The following is a 15,972-nucleotide window of genomic DNA, read 5'->3' on the forward strand; positions in this document are numbered from 1 at the left end:
CTCTGCAATATCTGACTCAATAATATGATCTCTTGGTGACGATAGAGTAGCCAGAACCTCTCCCATCCCATCTCTAACTATAACACTGATACCCATTTTCATCCTATGTTTATCCACAGTAGCATCCCAATTTACTTTAACAAAGCAATTATTGGGAGCTTCTCATCTGAGATCGTTTATATTCCCCCTAATAACAATTCTCTCATTCTGAGAATTTGCTGCATGATACGTCTTCAACGATTCCCTGACACATCCGACCACTGTGCTAGACGGGCTGATCTTATTCCCATAAACAAAGGTGTTACGTCGTAGCCATAGTTGTTGAGCAACACCACCATGAATTCCATGTCCTCCTTACTCAAAAGTCTTAGAAGCTCCTCCCATATAAACACAAATTCGTTGTGATTGACGCTCATTTTCTAAATATGTCTAGCACACCCACTCCATATGTCCAGTGTAGTTAGACAGCTCCATAAAACATGCCCCGTAGTTTCCAACTCTGTGCCACAAATGGGGCATAAAGGATCCTGTGATTTTTCATCGGCACAAATTTGATTTCGTAGCTAGAACATTGTGACATGCTCTCCATATAAACACCTTCACAACATTAGGAGTATCTTTTGATTGAAATTATTAATTCAACAGCAAAGTAGACTCTTTGATTGAAATTGGTCCAAATCCTTTTTTTTTTTTTTCTGAAAACTAGGGTTGGAAGTAAGGTAAAGAATAAGTGGAAGCTTCATGGTGCATCTCCCACACAAAATCTCTTACGCAATGGAGGGAAGGGGTTGTGAGGAAACATTATACTCTATCAATTCTCATTAATAGTCTTGATGGCTTTGCAACAATCAGGGCCAATAGTCCCAATTTGACCTCTAAAAGGTGATCACTCTTAACATTTTTGGTTTATATCTTTCTCAGAAGCCTACGGTGGTTGGTCATGAGGTTTTAACCACTAACTGCTAACCATAACTGTCTTTTCACCCCTACTTCTACATGCAACCAAACTAAGGAATGCATTGGGAAAAAAGAATACATCTGGTGGTTGGCCATGAGGTTGTATGACTAGGGCACCAAGCCAACATCACCATACACAAGAATCAACCGCACCGAGAGGGTCATTGCAACTTTGCTGCCATGCTATACGATTATACGATTTTTAGAGACTTGGAATTTATATAGTAAATTCTGAAATGAAGTAGATGGAAAACCACAGTTATATAGTAAGTGGAACCAAATCACACCACAAGGTTGGATGGAAAACCATCATTTATCAATGCAGCTTAAATTTGAATTCATTATGTACCAACCAGCCTTGGTACTGCTGAAAAGAACTAGATGTATGATCCATCCTATAATGTTACACATCTTTTGAAACATCGTCCCCATGTTACATGCTTATAGTCTAATGCTTTTATTTTGGTCACCTCAAAATTGTTTGAGAATCCAACCCAAAACCCTGCTCAAGAAATAATATACGCTGAAACCTGATCAAGAAGGGTCTCAACTGCAGTGAGATTCACACCAGAAGCCTCAAAGTCAGTCCCATCGATTGTCTATGCCGGATTTAGGATCCATTTTTTGGGACAAAATTCCTGCATTCAATCATGTACCACTGGCAGCCTCGGCAGCCTTTTTCTCTTTCTGTTTCTCCCTTTTTTTCTTGTTACGCGATGCATTCTTGCCCATTGCTCTAAATTAATCAACAAATTGATGAGCGGTTCATCATGAAATCAGCTTTATAAAAATCCAATCCATGAAGATAAAGAACAAATGAACAAATAAGGAGTGTACTTACTCGTTAGGACTCTCCCCAAACAGCTGCCATTACAAAATCATCAAATCATCAAAACAGCACAAAGCAATTAATACAATCCAACAGAAACTCAGTCGAAGCAAATTGGAAACTTGTTTTAATTTCAGCAAATACAAATAAACTCATCTCAATTATAAACAATTATAATTGCATGCGTAATCTGAACACACAAAAAATTGGTCTGAGCACACGTGCCAAACGCATCTAAATGATGGACTCGGCCCTTGATTTAAATAATAATAATAATAATAATAATAATAATGATAAAGAAACCAGATCTAGATCATTTATACCTCTGCCTGAACAGCAGCTGCATTCTTAGCATGTGGTGGGCGATATGCTGCAGGTTTTTGTGCAGGAGGGTTGTTGGAGGTGGTTTTTGTGGAAGCCTGGGAAGCTTTTGACCCTTGTCCTGAAAATAGTTCAGTCTCTCCAGTCAAAAAATAAAAAAGTATACAAGTGATCAATCCAGGAACGAATAAATATTCAAAACACTAACTATGAGACAGAACCTTGTGGCTTGGTTTCTTCGACCTTTAAGGAGTCAATAGACTTGATGAGTTCAACAATTTCACCATACCTATCGGGTGAGACTGGTTTCCAATCAGCCTGTATACAGATTCTTAAAAAATCAAATCGAGTAAGCTAAGCTGATATAAGAACACTCGAAGAACGGTCACGGTCAACACTGACCTGGTACAACTTGTCAAACATCTTCTTGAAGTATAAGGTTCCGTTGTAGTGGAAAATTTTAATCCTACAATAAGAACAGGAAAATCGTAAAATGATTCATTTGGAATAAGTTTCCCAGGAACAAATCATTAGACTGAATCCCATCCTCCTTACGGTACTTAATTTATATAAACCATCAAAATATAGCATGGGAAAAATATATAAATATCCTAAGACTTCCATTTGATGCTTTTCAAGTATAAATAATTCAAGGTTTCCTTTCAAGTCACAAAAGGACTTATTTTCTACATACTATCACAATACTTGGAACATATGCTTAGGCGCTAAGTCACACCTTGTAGTTTAAGCATCATTAACTTTTGGTAGCGAAATTGGAACCAAATATACACTACAAAAGTTGAAACTGTACTCAACCAGTAAGGATATTCCCATCGGTTTAATATTAAGTCAAGAACATCAAAAAATCCAACCAAATGGAACAATTTAATCGATATAAGGTGGGCAATCTGAATGATCTTTAACATCAAGAACAGAATTTTGCGCCCATGGATGGACAAATACTTAGCTTGGGATGATGGTAAGGTGAATCAAAATTTAGTTGGAAAAGGTATTCAATCAATCAAAATGGGATTTAAGCCTAAAAACACAGTTCTAGGTAAACATGTCGAAATGGCTTAGTATACACCATTGACATGCACCAACTACCTACTTACCCTCGCTTCCAACCGCACAAAATGTTAAAATATAAGAAGGATTAACCTACCCATTGTCGACTTGTAGTCTTGGAGCTGTTGTAGCAGTCATGAAATAGCGTCCATCTGAGGACCACTCACTCGTCACAGACCATTCAGCCTTGGTTGTTCCAAGTTGCTTCTTCTCTACATAGTCCCAAAATGCCTAGGGTATAAATGAACTCCAGATATGAGAAACAGTATATGTTGGTTCGATAAAGAAGCTATGACATTTGTAGATACAACTTTCTTAATTTTCAACCTCTTTTTCCTTCAACTTTTCATTAAGGAAAAACCTAATTCAAAGAGTGGGGAAAAAGCTGGAAAGGCTCCACAGAGTGGGAAAAGAGCAAGAGAGACACAGGAGAAGAAATAGCAACTGATTATCTGTCCCAAAGTCCCAGTCCCCGGATGAAGAACCTGAGAAGTATTCCTACAAGTAGAACTGTCAGTCTCAGAAACCGAGTGCAACAATATTCTTTCACCTCACCTTACATCTTGCGATATCAATATCTCCAACAAAGACTTGTAAAAGGATCTAGCAATCCTTTCACACAGAAAGGCTCCCAAGAAGAGATTTAATAAAATAAAAATAAAAAAAGTGTCCAACTATTGACCAAGCACATGACGTAACTTTTGACCAACCACATTCAACAACTTAACTGATTATGTTGATCAACAAGCAGAATTCTATTTTACAATTTTCCAACACGGAAGAAATCACAACTGATTTTTTTTTTTTTGGGGGAAAGATGAGAGTCATAGTCATAGTAGGACCAAATTGAAACTTCCTTTTTTTAATCACAAAAGACAAAAGAGGTAAGGAGCCATTGCTGGTGCAAAGCAAAAGTCTCGGGCTGCCAAGCACAAGTGTGCGGATTCTTGAGAGTAACTACTTCATAATTAAAAAAAATGCTGAGGGGTCAGACTGTATCCGAGAAGCCACCCTCCCAGAATTCCACTTAAGTGGGACCAAAACTAGGTAATGATCCTTTTAAAAGACAAAAGAAAGCAAGAGCATCTAAAATAACATACCATATCACCAGGCAAGTTTCCGAAACCTGCCAAACATAGAACTACAAAACAAGAGAATTAAGGCCACAAATGTAAAAAGAATTTTCTTTTCTTCTAGATACATATATATAGTCAAAGCATTTTTATCGAAGAATTATGAATTTACTTTTCTGAAGAAGTATGAGATCAATTTTTTTAACTGCTCATCCAAAAAAAGAAAAAAGAAATGAGAGGATACATTTCCCTTTTGGGTTCCACCGGAGAGTATTGTATGGGCCTGTTCCAAGCTCAAGTAGAGGATTACACTTCTTGTCAAACACAGTTGCTCTAGCGGGCATAACTAAAATTAGTTAAGGAGCAGTGCAATAATCATGCCAACCATTGCAAAAAAAAGATCCAAAACAGATTACAAGCAGGACATATGGATGCAAAATCATCTGCATTTCATTTTCAAAATCCACTAAAATTCCAATCAAACCTATGCATAGCAATAATAAGCATTCAAAATAGAAGAAAAAGGAAAATCTTTTTAGAAATTAAAAAACCTTGGTCCATCACAATTGACACTAGAGAATCATTACCACATGCTCAGTGACTGAGGATCCACTAGTGGAGGAGCCCCACTCCGACTATTATTCTTGTCCCATCAGACTTTAAAAAAAGAAGTAACCATAATGAAATACAATTAAGAAGTCAAAAACTAAAAATCCAGAGTGTTTTCTCAATACACAGATTTATGAATTGATATGTCTGACCAGGAATCTTTTTAGAATATCTCAATAAAAAATACTGAACCAGAATGACCACTGAATATCATGAACCAGCCCCAGATATAGATGCTTGTGAAATATATTCCAGAAATCCAGGATATTGTCCCTAGGTTACGCTTATCCTAATAACACGAGTCACCATTAGAAACATCTGCTTATTTGGGCAGTTGTCTCCCTGAAATATGTAATGCAACGGAGAAAAAGGATACATCCATAAACAACTGCAAATTCTGAACCGGAAGATGACCACTGAACATCATGAACAGGCCCCTCTTTACCTGCCAGTTTATTCAACAATCAGTTGCTCACAGGCAGGTAACACCAATATTTGATTTACAATAAAAATTTAGAACATACGAAGAGACACGACTCCTTCATAGGTCCCATCTGTTGTCAAGTAGATTAACTTTGATTCTCCATAGTAACTTTGGTTGGTTTTATCAACATCAGACTGCACCACAACTAGAAGCCCAGTAGAGCCATGATTCCAATTCAATTGCACTGTTGAACATCGGAAAAAACTCCGACGAGCAATAGGTTGACTCTGTGAATCTTTTCCACAGGCAAATATCTGGACACTGGCAGGAACCCCCTACATAGGTAGAATGTTCATCATCGGAACAAACTAATAATGAACGAAAAACCTTGAACATGAACTAATAAGAAAACCTTGAATATGAAAATTGAACATCAGTCGAATTTCTAGATGCCTGTATGTTATCAGAAAATGAATTCATGTCTCTAGCCTAAATGGACGCTAGGCCACCCATTGGATCTGCTGAACCTCCAACCACTACTTATGTTGACAAATTAGTCAAACAAATTCGTAACTGTGTATGATACTCCCAAGTAGATAACACAATTACATATGATTGATCGCATGAATCAAATGAATTTAATTTCAATATTTTCTGCATTTCAAAGATTCTACCAATTCTGACCTTCTCTTTCACAAAATTTCGAAAAAACAACTCAACCAATCCTTAACCCCAAATACATGGGTCTGCCAAGCAATCGGGTATTATCTCAATTTCTGTTGTGATCAAAAGAGACAGAAGTCAAAACTTTTTGAAGTGAAATAAAAATGGAAAACTCTAGTCTGCAACAAAGTTGCCTAGAATGTGGTGCGTTGGGGCTTACCGTATGGGTATGAGGACATGATAGGTTCCTAAACCATCTATATATTATGTTCGGGCTAGGCTTCATTGATATGCTATTTGAGGTTGTGGTTCACATCATAAAGCTTATTTGGCTTGCTTTGGCATGATTTGTACATATATGCATACCTATATACAACTATCTGAATAGAATCTTATGTACGTACATTCATATATATTTACAAACACGGAATCTTATGTACGTACATTCATATACATTTATAAACACGGAAAATTTATTAGTAACATGTCCTTTTTTCTCTTTATCATCAACATATACTACAACCTATGTAATGAAGTTTTTCTTATAAGATATAGAAATTCATTAAAAAGTGAAAGGGCACTACCCAAGCAAACAGGAAGTAGACAAGAAAAACACCTAACCAAAAAACTTATGTAATGACGTTTTAGCCAAATATCCCTTCTTTATTCAAAAGGATTAACAGGCCTAGTACATTGGGGTAGCTATTTTTGGAGAATTGGAACGTCAAAGTACCATAATTCAGGATGCATGATCTGGTCCTGGATTTGTAGAGTGGGTAAGGGGATCCAGTAAGTCTGGTCTGCAACCCACATCTCTGGGATATGCAGAATGTTATAAACTTGGGACACAATTAAACAGCAACCAACATTCCCATGTAATTCCAAGCTATCACTTCTTATATCAAAAACACAAACCAGTCCCCAGAATCAGCCAGGGTCTGTGGAGCACAAACCTTAGATTCTGGAACAAATGCTGCCACGTGGGACCCAGGGGCTTTAGAAAGCTCAATTGCAGCCACTCCAGGAACTCTAATCCGATGGACAACTCCTTTGGAGAAATCCCCAGCATCAAAAAATTGGATCTCATTAGTTGCCAGCCGACATGCAACAGTTTCATCAGAGCTAAACTGAATTGAGGGCCTGAGCAGAACAACCAACAATTAAAAATGCAAAAAAAAAAGAACCTCCATTAAAACATGTATAAACCTCTGTTTTTCCAGACAATTGAGCTTAAATTCTCTATTAGGCATCATATTATAATCATCTTGTATACTATAAATTATTTACGAGGAAAGGGTCAAAACTAGTCAAAAAATTTCAAATTTACCAAAATATGAGGCCTTGAAAATTACTAGACATACCATGTGGCTTTTGTCATGTTCTTTTGGAATTGATGATAGACAGCATCACCAGTCTCCGTCTTCCATACGATCAAATTTTTTTCCTGTGGTGTTGAAGCTTTTTGAAAGGTTTGAATAAAATTCCCACATGGGGACAAGGAAGCTGCAGCTAGATTGGGGAGTTGAAAAGATCTGATTTCCTTGGAGCTGCTGCAATCATATATGCTAAGCACATTGTCAGATTTCATCACCATGAGTCTGGATCCATCTTCACTGAACTTTGCATTCGAGCAAGGAACCTTTTCAATCTTAATACCAGGTTGACCATTGCTGAATGGAGGCCCGTTCCATAGTGAGAACCCTTCTGGTCCCCGAACTGCGAGAGGAGAAAGAAAAATAAGAGAGATAATATACAGTTGATAATACAGAAAACTACAATTAGGTACCTAAGATCTCCAAAGATGGTGAGGGGTCAATGGCCGCCATAGCAGGCTGACAGAGGTATATGTGAAGGATAGGCTACCCTGTTCATAAAATGACTGCAAAAGAGTGTTAGGACGGATCTTTACAAGAACAATTTTGCTTCAGCAAGATAATACTAGAAAGCTTGCCACTGAAGTACTTAAGCCCACAAACAAATGCTAGATAAATTATAATGCCTTTAAATTTCTGGGTATTATCCTGTGAAGGGATTATTCGTTCTTTCCATTTTTAGGGTTAAATGCCCTTTTGATACTTGGATTTTAACGACTTTATTTTTTTCCACCTAGATTTTGTTTTGTATCATAGATGGTACATATCTTATGGGTAAATACGGAGATAGTACCTCCGTCTATATTCCGTCCATGAAACTACAGGATCTCCATGTCAACAAAAAAAAAAAAAATTGAGGGGTGGCTTGAGCAAAGGTACTATCTCCGTATTTATCCATAAGACATATACCATCTATGATACAAAACAAAACCTAAGTAAGAAAAAATAAAGTTGCTAAAACCCAAGTATCAAAAAGGCATTTAACCCTAATTTTTATCCTAGAGCTAAAGCTCATTGTGATATACTGCCATCTCCGAGCTTCAAAGACATATGATGCAACTTCTCTCGAGTAAAGTTGCAGTGTCTCAAACAGCAAAAGTGACACATTTCCCAGCTGTAAAATCTAGATTGATAAGTATGCATTAAGATTTATGTCATCGTTTGTTTGGTCTTCTTTTTGTTTTACGCCCACTATAATCTAAATACCTTCTCAATTATCTGATGAGCACAATTTTGCATAAAACAACATAGAAAAACAAAGCATCAGACAAGTAACTTACATTCAGCGTCAAAACAATCCTTTAAATACAAACAACAAGGAAGCAGATATACCTGTTGGGATTCTATGTTATTGCTCGTAAAATCACACGGAATCTGCCAGTGCTATCTCTCAGCTACTAATAGATTAATTGACATCATTCTAATTAATAGACAAGCAAACAATGAACTGTGCTAAAAGGGTTCAATGGTATCACTTTTGAGCTTTTCAATCCTCGGGTACTGAAAATGAAATGTTCAATATGCAAACTTTTTAGTCTTTTTTCTTTTCGTACGTTTTCTCGGCAACCAAACGGAGCTTAATCATTAGAAGTTGAACATCAAGGGTTAAGAGAGAGAGAGAGAGAGAGAGAGAGAGAGAGTTACCGGGTCGGAGGATGTAGCCGGAGAAAATGTCGCCCAAATAGAAGCGATCTGCGAGTTGGGCGTGTTCGGGTAGGCGGACCTATAAATGGGCGGTGTATGGATTGGGCTTCAAACCTGGAAAGAAGGCAGCCCAGTACCCAAAGAAAAGAATAAGGTCGACAAGCAAACGCATTAGGGCATGTTTGGATTACGTTTGAAAAATAAAGTTTTTAAGTCAAAAAATATTTTTTGCAAAATCTTCATGTTTAAGCTTTTTTCAAAAGTGCATTTTGGCCATTTTTTGAATAAAAAAGTAAAAAAAAAAAAAAAATACTTTTGAATTTTTTTTACTAAACATCTAAATTTTTGTTTGGCACAGCTTTTTAAGTTCTCTAACGTGATTAACAGGCCATTTGGTAGACTCTTATACGATTTTCATACAACTATGATGATGTGGTGGTAAAAATCAACACTTGAATCGACAAAAGCTTGTAAAAATAAAAATTAATAGCTGATATTCAATATCACATCATCATAGTTATATAGTAGTCGCATGAAAGTCTACTAAATATCATTTCTCATATTAATTAGAGACTTTCTTTTCTTTCCAATCATTTTCATTGGCTAAGACAATGGAACAAGGGTGCTGTAGTTGAGAGAAATTAATATGGGCTTGAAAGTTGAAACCACAAAGTGTGGAAGCAGGATATATTTGTGGCTTCTTGACAAATAATTATTTATGTTAGTTTGGTATTTGATTTTTTATATAAGGTAGTTAGTAACTCTTGGTGTTTTGGGCTTAAAATGGAAAGTATCTATTTAATGTAAAATTACGGGTAGTATTGTCTTAACATTAAATTGAAAGACAATATTTACAATAGTACCCCTCATTTTACACGAAATTGATAGTCTCTATATCAAATGAAATGGAGAGGATCATATTCCTGTTTATGGAGGGTAGTTTTGGCACGTGAGAGCTTGTGACAGTGTCAAACAGTTGTCGATTCATGGATCCGGCAATATTTTTGGCTGGAATTGCTAGCTACTATACGTAATTTTGTAGTGGACAAAGTTTTTTTATAAACTGGGTTGAAAGAAAATCCTAAAATCTAATTTATAAAAATGACATGTGTCCTTCCGAAAAAAAAAAATTTATCTTAGGTGACTCGATGGTGGTCATTTTGCCCATAAGATAGCTAGTTATTTGGGCACATTTACCCGATCATTTCATACATGTATTGCAAGCTACTAAAATATCAAGATGTGCTAATTATAGGGACACCAAATTGCCAATGGGCATTGTAAAAAAAAAAATTGCCAAATAGGCCGCTTCTTATTGGTATTTTGGAAGCATTCTCACTCATTGTAGGACTATCAATTTTTGAAATGATCTACGAATTTAACACAAAAATAGTAGATTATGGTTGAAGAATCTGACTTGTTTTATTAAATAGGCCGAGTTAAAGTTGACATATGCCTCAACACAATTGAACCCTACATGTGACATTTAAGGTGAGTAATTTTTGACACAAACCTAATACGAAATTAGCGAATCAAAGTTGAAGAATTTTGTCCATTTAATTAAATGTGTCGCTATAATGTTATTCATACCTCGATACAATGTAAATTTAACACGTAAATACAAATTACCACGCGTAACTTGTTCTGATCCCTTGATAACCAGTAAAACTAACCAGTTATTGTAAAACTGTGGTGAAAATATAATATGTTGGCGTTCTTTGTCAAGGATAAGATAGCTAGCTTGATTGATGGAACTTTCCCTCAAACAAGATAAGGCATTTATTTTAATAAGTACCTTTTATTGTCCACCAAAGATATTTGTATTAAACAAAATTAGCAGAATATCTTCCGACAAAATAAAAAGCATCAACGTAATCCGCCGCTAATATTGTCATTTGAAAAGAAAAAAAAAATGTTTTTTTATTTAGAAAAAGTTATAGAATAGTGATTCTCTTGAATGTATATCTCATCACATCATTAAGAAAATGAAAAAAAGAACAAATGGGTGTCGGTTGTTTTCTTTGTGAAAAGCCAACGTACCTTGACAATGATTTTGCACCTCCAAGAAGCCTTTTTGAACTCACCGAAGGGAGATGTTGACCCCACCAACCTTTTTACATTATTTACCAGTTGCATTGAATCATGGAAATTCTAATTTATACTTTTTTTTTTAAAAAAAAAAAACTTTCCCTCAATTTAATATAATGTGGTATTTAGATGAAAAAGAATTTGAGGAAAGATTTTGTTTAAATTTCTAATTTTAAAATATTTAATATTTATTTCACTTGTTTAAGTAAACGCAAGGGCATAATAGATCTTTTAAGATTTACAACACCCAAATCCTAAATTCAAATTCTATAAAGAATGTGTCATTATACAAATTACATTAATGTTATCATTTTCACATTACCACTAGCATTTTTATCCCCAAAAATGTTAGGGGTCAATATTTTTTCTATATTGTTGTGGTTATTCCACTTCGATTGTAGAAAGGTCTGGTGGTCACTTTATAAGTATAGGGAAAAGTCTCATATCTTGAACTAGTTTTTAGGGTTGAGAGAGGCCCAAGACCATCCAACACTGGTATCAAAGCCCAGATTTACCAATAAGTCTCAGTCCAACAATCCACGGGAGAAACAGATTATCGTTCCTCCGACTCAAGGCCCAATGTGTGAGGAGGAGATTGTTAGGAGTTATCCCACATCGGTTGTGGAAGGGACTGGTGGTTACTGTATAAGTGTGAAGGAAAACATTACCTCTTGAGCTAACTTTTAGGGTGAGAGAGGTCCAAGACCACCTAACACATATTTGGCCCATCTTATTTTATAAATCAACCACAAATCTAATAGTTGGTTTATTGAATTTATAAGAAAATATAAATCAAATATAGAGAACTTATTGACCCATAGTATTTCTCTTTTTGTAGCCACAAATTGTTACCTCCATCATCACCAATATTAACCCGGTCCGGTTAGGCAAAAAATTGAGACAAAATTATCTTAATTTTGAAAGACAACAACAATTTTGTCTTAATTTTAACATTTTTTTTTTGTCTAACAGGCTCCCCTCAATTTCAATCCATTTTATTCCCACCAATATTACTGTCATTGTACTATCAACGGTCAACACCATCATTAAGTCCTTCTCTCATTAATAATTATTATAGTACTCAAATTTCTTAATATAAAAATATATTTCATCCAACTAATAGAAATTTAAATCGAATAGATTGAAATTCATATCAATTTAAATTTTGAAAATTTCAAATTCTTCATCCTAATATAATCTCATATAATTTTTAGGGGTCATGATTCTAAGAACGCCAGCGTGCATGACTGTTCATGCATGCCAGGCTTCTTTCTTCTTCTTTCTTTTTTTTTTAAATAATTAAAATAATAAATCACCCCGGCGTGCAACACGCCGGGCGTGATGTTTAGCATCACCCAATTTTTAGATGGGGACCAAGTTCCACATTCTCTTGCAATCAAACGACCACAAGAGAAAATGAAAAGATGATCTGTTGATTTGATTTGATTTGATCTGGTCATTACTTTTGATAAACATATGATACATAGATCTGAAGTCCATTTAATTAAAAAAATAATAAAAAAAAAAAAAGGGTTCATCATACTTCAACAAATTCAAAAAAGAAAAATAAATGCTCCACCAAATGGGTTGAAAATGAAGGTTAATTTGTTTGACCATTCAAGGTTAATATATTTGTTTATGGATTGTGTTATATGCATGTTTCATGATTATATTAATGTAATGAGTTCCCCATCATTGAATCTTAAACCATGCAAACCTCAAGATTTGATGTCTTTTTCAATCCAATATACAAGGCCTTGAAACCCAGTTTTCTGGCTTAATTCCAGGAGGCCCTATAGGTCAAATGAGACTGACCACCTACCAAGCGTAAGTTCTCAATAAAATACAAATTAAAATAAATATTTTTCATATATAAATATAATCTAAAGATAGCTAGAATTCACTCTTAAAAAGCATATGAAGTTGGGTTCAAACCATCCTTTGTCTTTTTATTGTTTTGATTTTTAGCAATTCAGATAATAAATTTAAGAGAGTTTTTTTTTTAGATAAGAGTATATTCATCAATAGTGACTATTTTAGTTAACAATAAGGACTATTCTGCTAGAGAATAGTGATTAAAATAATTATAGAATGTGTTATAGTCAGAATGACTATTCTGCTAGAGACAAAGAAAAAAATTGCTGATTAATTATTACTAAATATAACTATTATTAGTCTTTTAGGAGATGCTTCTAGAAGACTCAAATTCTCTAACAATCTTTTGGCAAAATATATAAGAACCTCTAAAAAAAAATAGTGGAGATGAAAGATGGGTGGGTAAAAAGGAAGAGTCAATTGTTGGAAAAAATGTAAAAAGCTACCCTCCCTATTTTAAAAGGTAAAGTTTCAAAACAAATTCCATTGAAGTGACCATCATGCTCATATATTCTCAACCCCTGCAAGAAGTAGGGGGATTCGCAGGATGTCTGTTGTTTGGTCACTTTTTATGAGTTAAGCATGACGCCATTAGTAGGTGTTTAGGTTCCAATTTCCAAATATTCTTAATAGCTACAGGTTGCTTTTCATTTATCTCAAATATTTTTTATAAAAAATTATGTTTTAGACTTAAGTTTTTAATTAGACGATTTAATAGCTAAGTTTACAAATAAATAAATAAATTTAAGATATCTAAAATAACAAGAAAAACTATTACCATTCTCATTAAAAAAAAAAAGTTTTTTTTTTTTTAAAAAAAAAATAATAATAATAATAATAAGTTTTTTTAGAAAAAGCTAAGGGCTACTAGCCACCCCTCAATTGGGAGTGGTTAAAAGCTACTACTTCTATTGAGCCACCCCTCTCTTGAAGCCAACCCGTTAGTTGGGTCAGGGGTGCCACCTCTTTATCCCTGGTCCGTCACTGTTATATATATATATATAAAAGAAAAAAATAATGAAAAGGGTATAATAATTTTTTCAAGTTATTTTTGTTATTTATTTGAGAAAAAAATGAGCAAAAAAATTTAGAATTAAAATATTTGTAAACTCATGTAGTAAATTAGCCAAATTGAAAATTCAAGTTTGAAACATAAAATTCGAAAAAAGTACATGCTATGCATGTTTGCCAACGTAATCTCCAACTGTTTAATTCTCAAGTTGATAAACACATTTTTCTCAAACACATTAATAAATAACTCAAAACATAAAACACTTTTCAAATATATAATATACTATTAACATTATATTGTTCCTTAAATGGCTAGTACTTTATGCATATTCAAAAAATGATAAAATTTTCCTCCAAAATAGGTTAGAGAAATTTTCTTGAACCTAGTCTATAAAAATGACACGTGTCCCTTAAAGATATGAAATGCACAAATTTTTTTAATAGTATGAACAAAGTTGGAATAAATTTTATTAAAAACTCATGTGCATTTCATATATTATTAAAAAATTGGACACATGCTACTTTTATTGAATTGGTTGAAGGAAGTTCCTCCAACCGAATTTGGAGGAAAACTTTGTCCTTCAAAAAAAGGGTTGTTACTAATGGTAAAGCCCCAAATTCGGGATTCTCCACAAAAGCCCAACTTGCCTAAAAAGCTAAAATATTTCCCAAACCCTAAGGGTAGTACTTATTTTATATGACCATAGGGCTCCTTCTCGCCCACATAAGCTATATATGTAAAATTAAGTAATTTTTACTGGTGGCAATGGTGAGTCCACAAATCAGTAAGAAAAATAGTTCAACGAATTCTTGTGTGTGACGTGATATAACGCCGCATGAAAATCAATTAACTGATAATTGACTCCATGGTTTGTCTCCTAGCCTACATCCCCCACAGGACAAGACTTAGGGATCTTAACCTCTCCTAAATGAAAGAATACAGCGGAAGACTTTAAACTACATGAATAGAAAGTAATAACTAAACACCACAAGTATAATCACCAGAGTAAAGATAAATACCATCACATAGATAAATCCTCAAATGCACTGGTCAACAGACCCGTCATCAAAATATACATACTACTGACCAAAAGATAATTGTCTGAAAATAAGATAATAAGATCAACGCCAAATCTTGAGTAGTGCTAACATGATAACAATCTCGATCATCTCTGCCCTCGTATAGTTCCTCCCTCATCCCACGTGAACTTCAGCCATACTGGGTCTATATATTCAAAAATGACCTGAATCAAGTGCTGAGCAACCACCATGATTCGGTCCGAATGCATCATCCTCTATGCTAGCTAAACCGTGCAATTATACATAATGGAGGGGAAAAATAAAACGGGTAAGTCCAAAGACTTAGTGAGAAATAATACACATAATACCTGTGCCATTTAATGATGAATTGTAACACCCTGGTCCCATATTGGGAAGATGAGAAAAAAAGCCCATATAAAGTGAGTGATTTATAAAGATAGTTATGAGTGCTAAGTTTTACATTGTCTAATTACTAGGTGAAACTGAGCTTTATAATGAAATCTAGGGAAGCTCCAAATTGACTAGTCATTTTGGGGTGATAGTACAGATGTAGCTAGCGCTTTTCCTTGGGTCGTTACAAATGGTATTAGAGCCACCTAGTAACGCCAGGTCATGTGGTATTGGAGTGCTGCATGACGTGGCCCTGACGAGAACGTCAAGAATTTAAGAGGGGGAGTTTGTAACACCATGGTCCTATATTAGAAAAATGAGAAGAAGAAAAAAAGCCCACATAGAGTGGGTGGTTTGTAAAGATAGTCATGAGTATTAAACCCCACATTGCCTAGTTATTAGGTGAAACTAGGTTTTCTAATGAATTATAGGAAAACTCCAAATTGACTAGTCATTTTAGGGTGATAGCGTAGATGTGGCTAACGCTTTTCCCTAAGTCGTTACATGAACTATGTTTGGTAAAGTATTCAACATTTCAAGTATGACAGTTATCTATGAATGCAATATAGATATAGTACATGCTATAATCATGAGAATCAGTGATAG

The 15,972-nt window shown here is 34.8% G+C and overlaps 1 protein-coding gene across 4 annotated transcripts; it reads right to left on the reverse strand.

The window, feature by feature from the left end:
• Positions 1 to 1,186: 1,186 nt before the first annotated feature.
• LOC132184094 (Eukaryotic translation initiation factor eIF2A family protein) lies at positions 1,187 to 9,051 on the reverse strand. Of its 4 annotated transcripts, none has more exons than XM_059597605.2 (15): positions 8,962 to 9,051; positions 8,650 to 8,817; positions 7,731 to 7,808; positions 7,306 to 7,660; positions 6,898 to 7,084; positions 5,382 to 5,616; positions 5,234 to 5,302; positions 4,493 to 4,594; positions 4,276 to 4,316; positions 3,273 to 3,406; positions 2,510 to 2,573; positions 2,329 to 2,425; positions 2,110 to 2,228; positions 1,799 to 1,821; positions 1,187 to 1,693 (listed from the first exon to the last, which is right to left on the reverse strand). In XM_059597605.2, exons 3-15 carry the CDS (start codon positions 7,768 to 7,770, stop codon positions 1,606 to 1,608), a joined length of 1,554 nt encoding a protein of 517 aa, XP_059453588.2. In that variant the 5' UTR covers positions 7,771 to 7,808; positions 8,650 to 8,817; positions 8,962 to 9,051; the 3' UTR covers positions 1,187 to 1,605. The 4 variants fall into 4 exon arrangements, with proteins under 4 accessions (XP_059453588.2, XP_059453572.2, XP_059453580.2 ...); XM_059597589.2 differs by having other exon boundaries at positions 7,731 to 7,823; XM_059597597.2 differs by lacking the exon at positions 8,650 to 8,817 and having other exon boundaries at positions 7,731 to 7,823.
• Positions 9,052 to 15,972: the final 6,921 nt, after the last annotated feature.

The sequence above is a fragment of the Corylus avellana genome, chromosome 2 (assembly GCF_965113065.1).
Source record: "Corylus avellana chromosome 2, dhCorAvel1.hap1.2, whole genome shotgun sequence".
In the NCBI taxonomy this organism is placed as follows: Eukaryota; Viridiplantae; Streptophyta; class Magnoliopsida; order Fagales; family Betulaceae; genus Corylus; species Corylus avellana.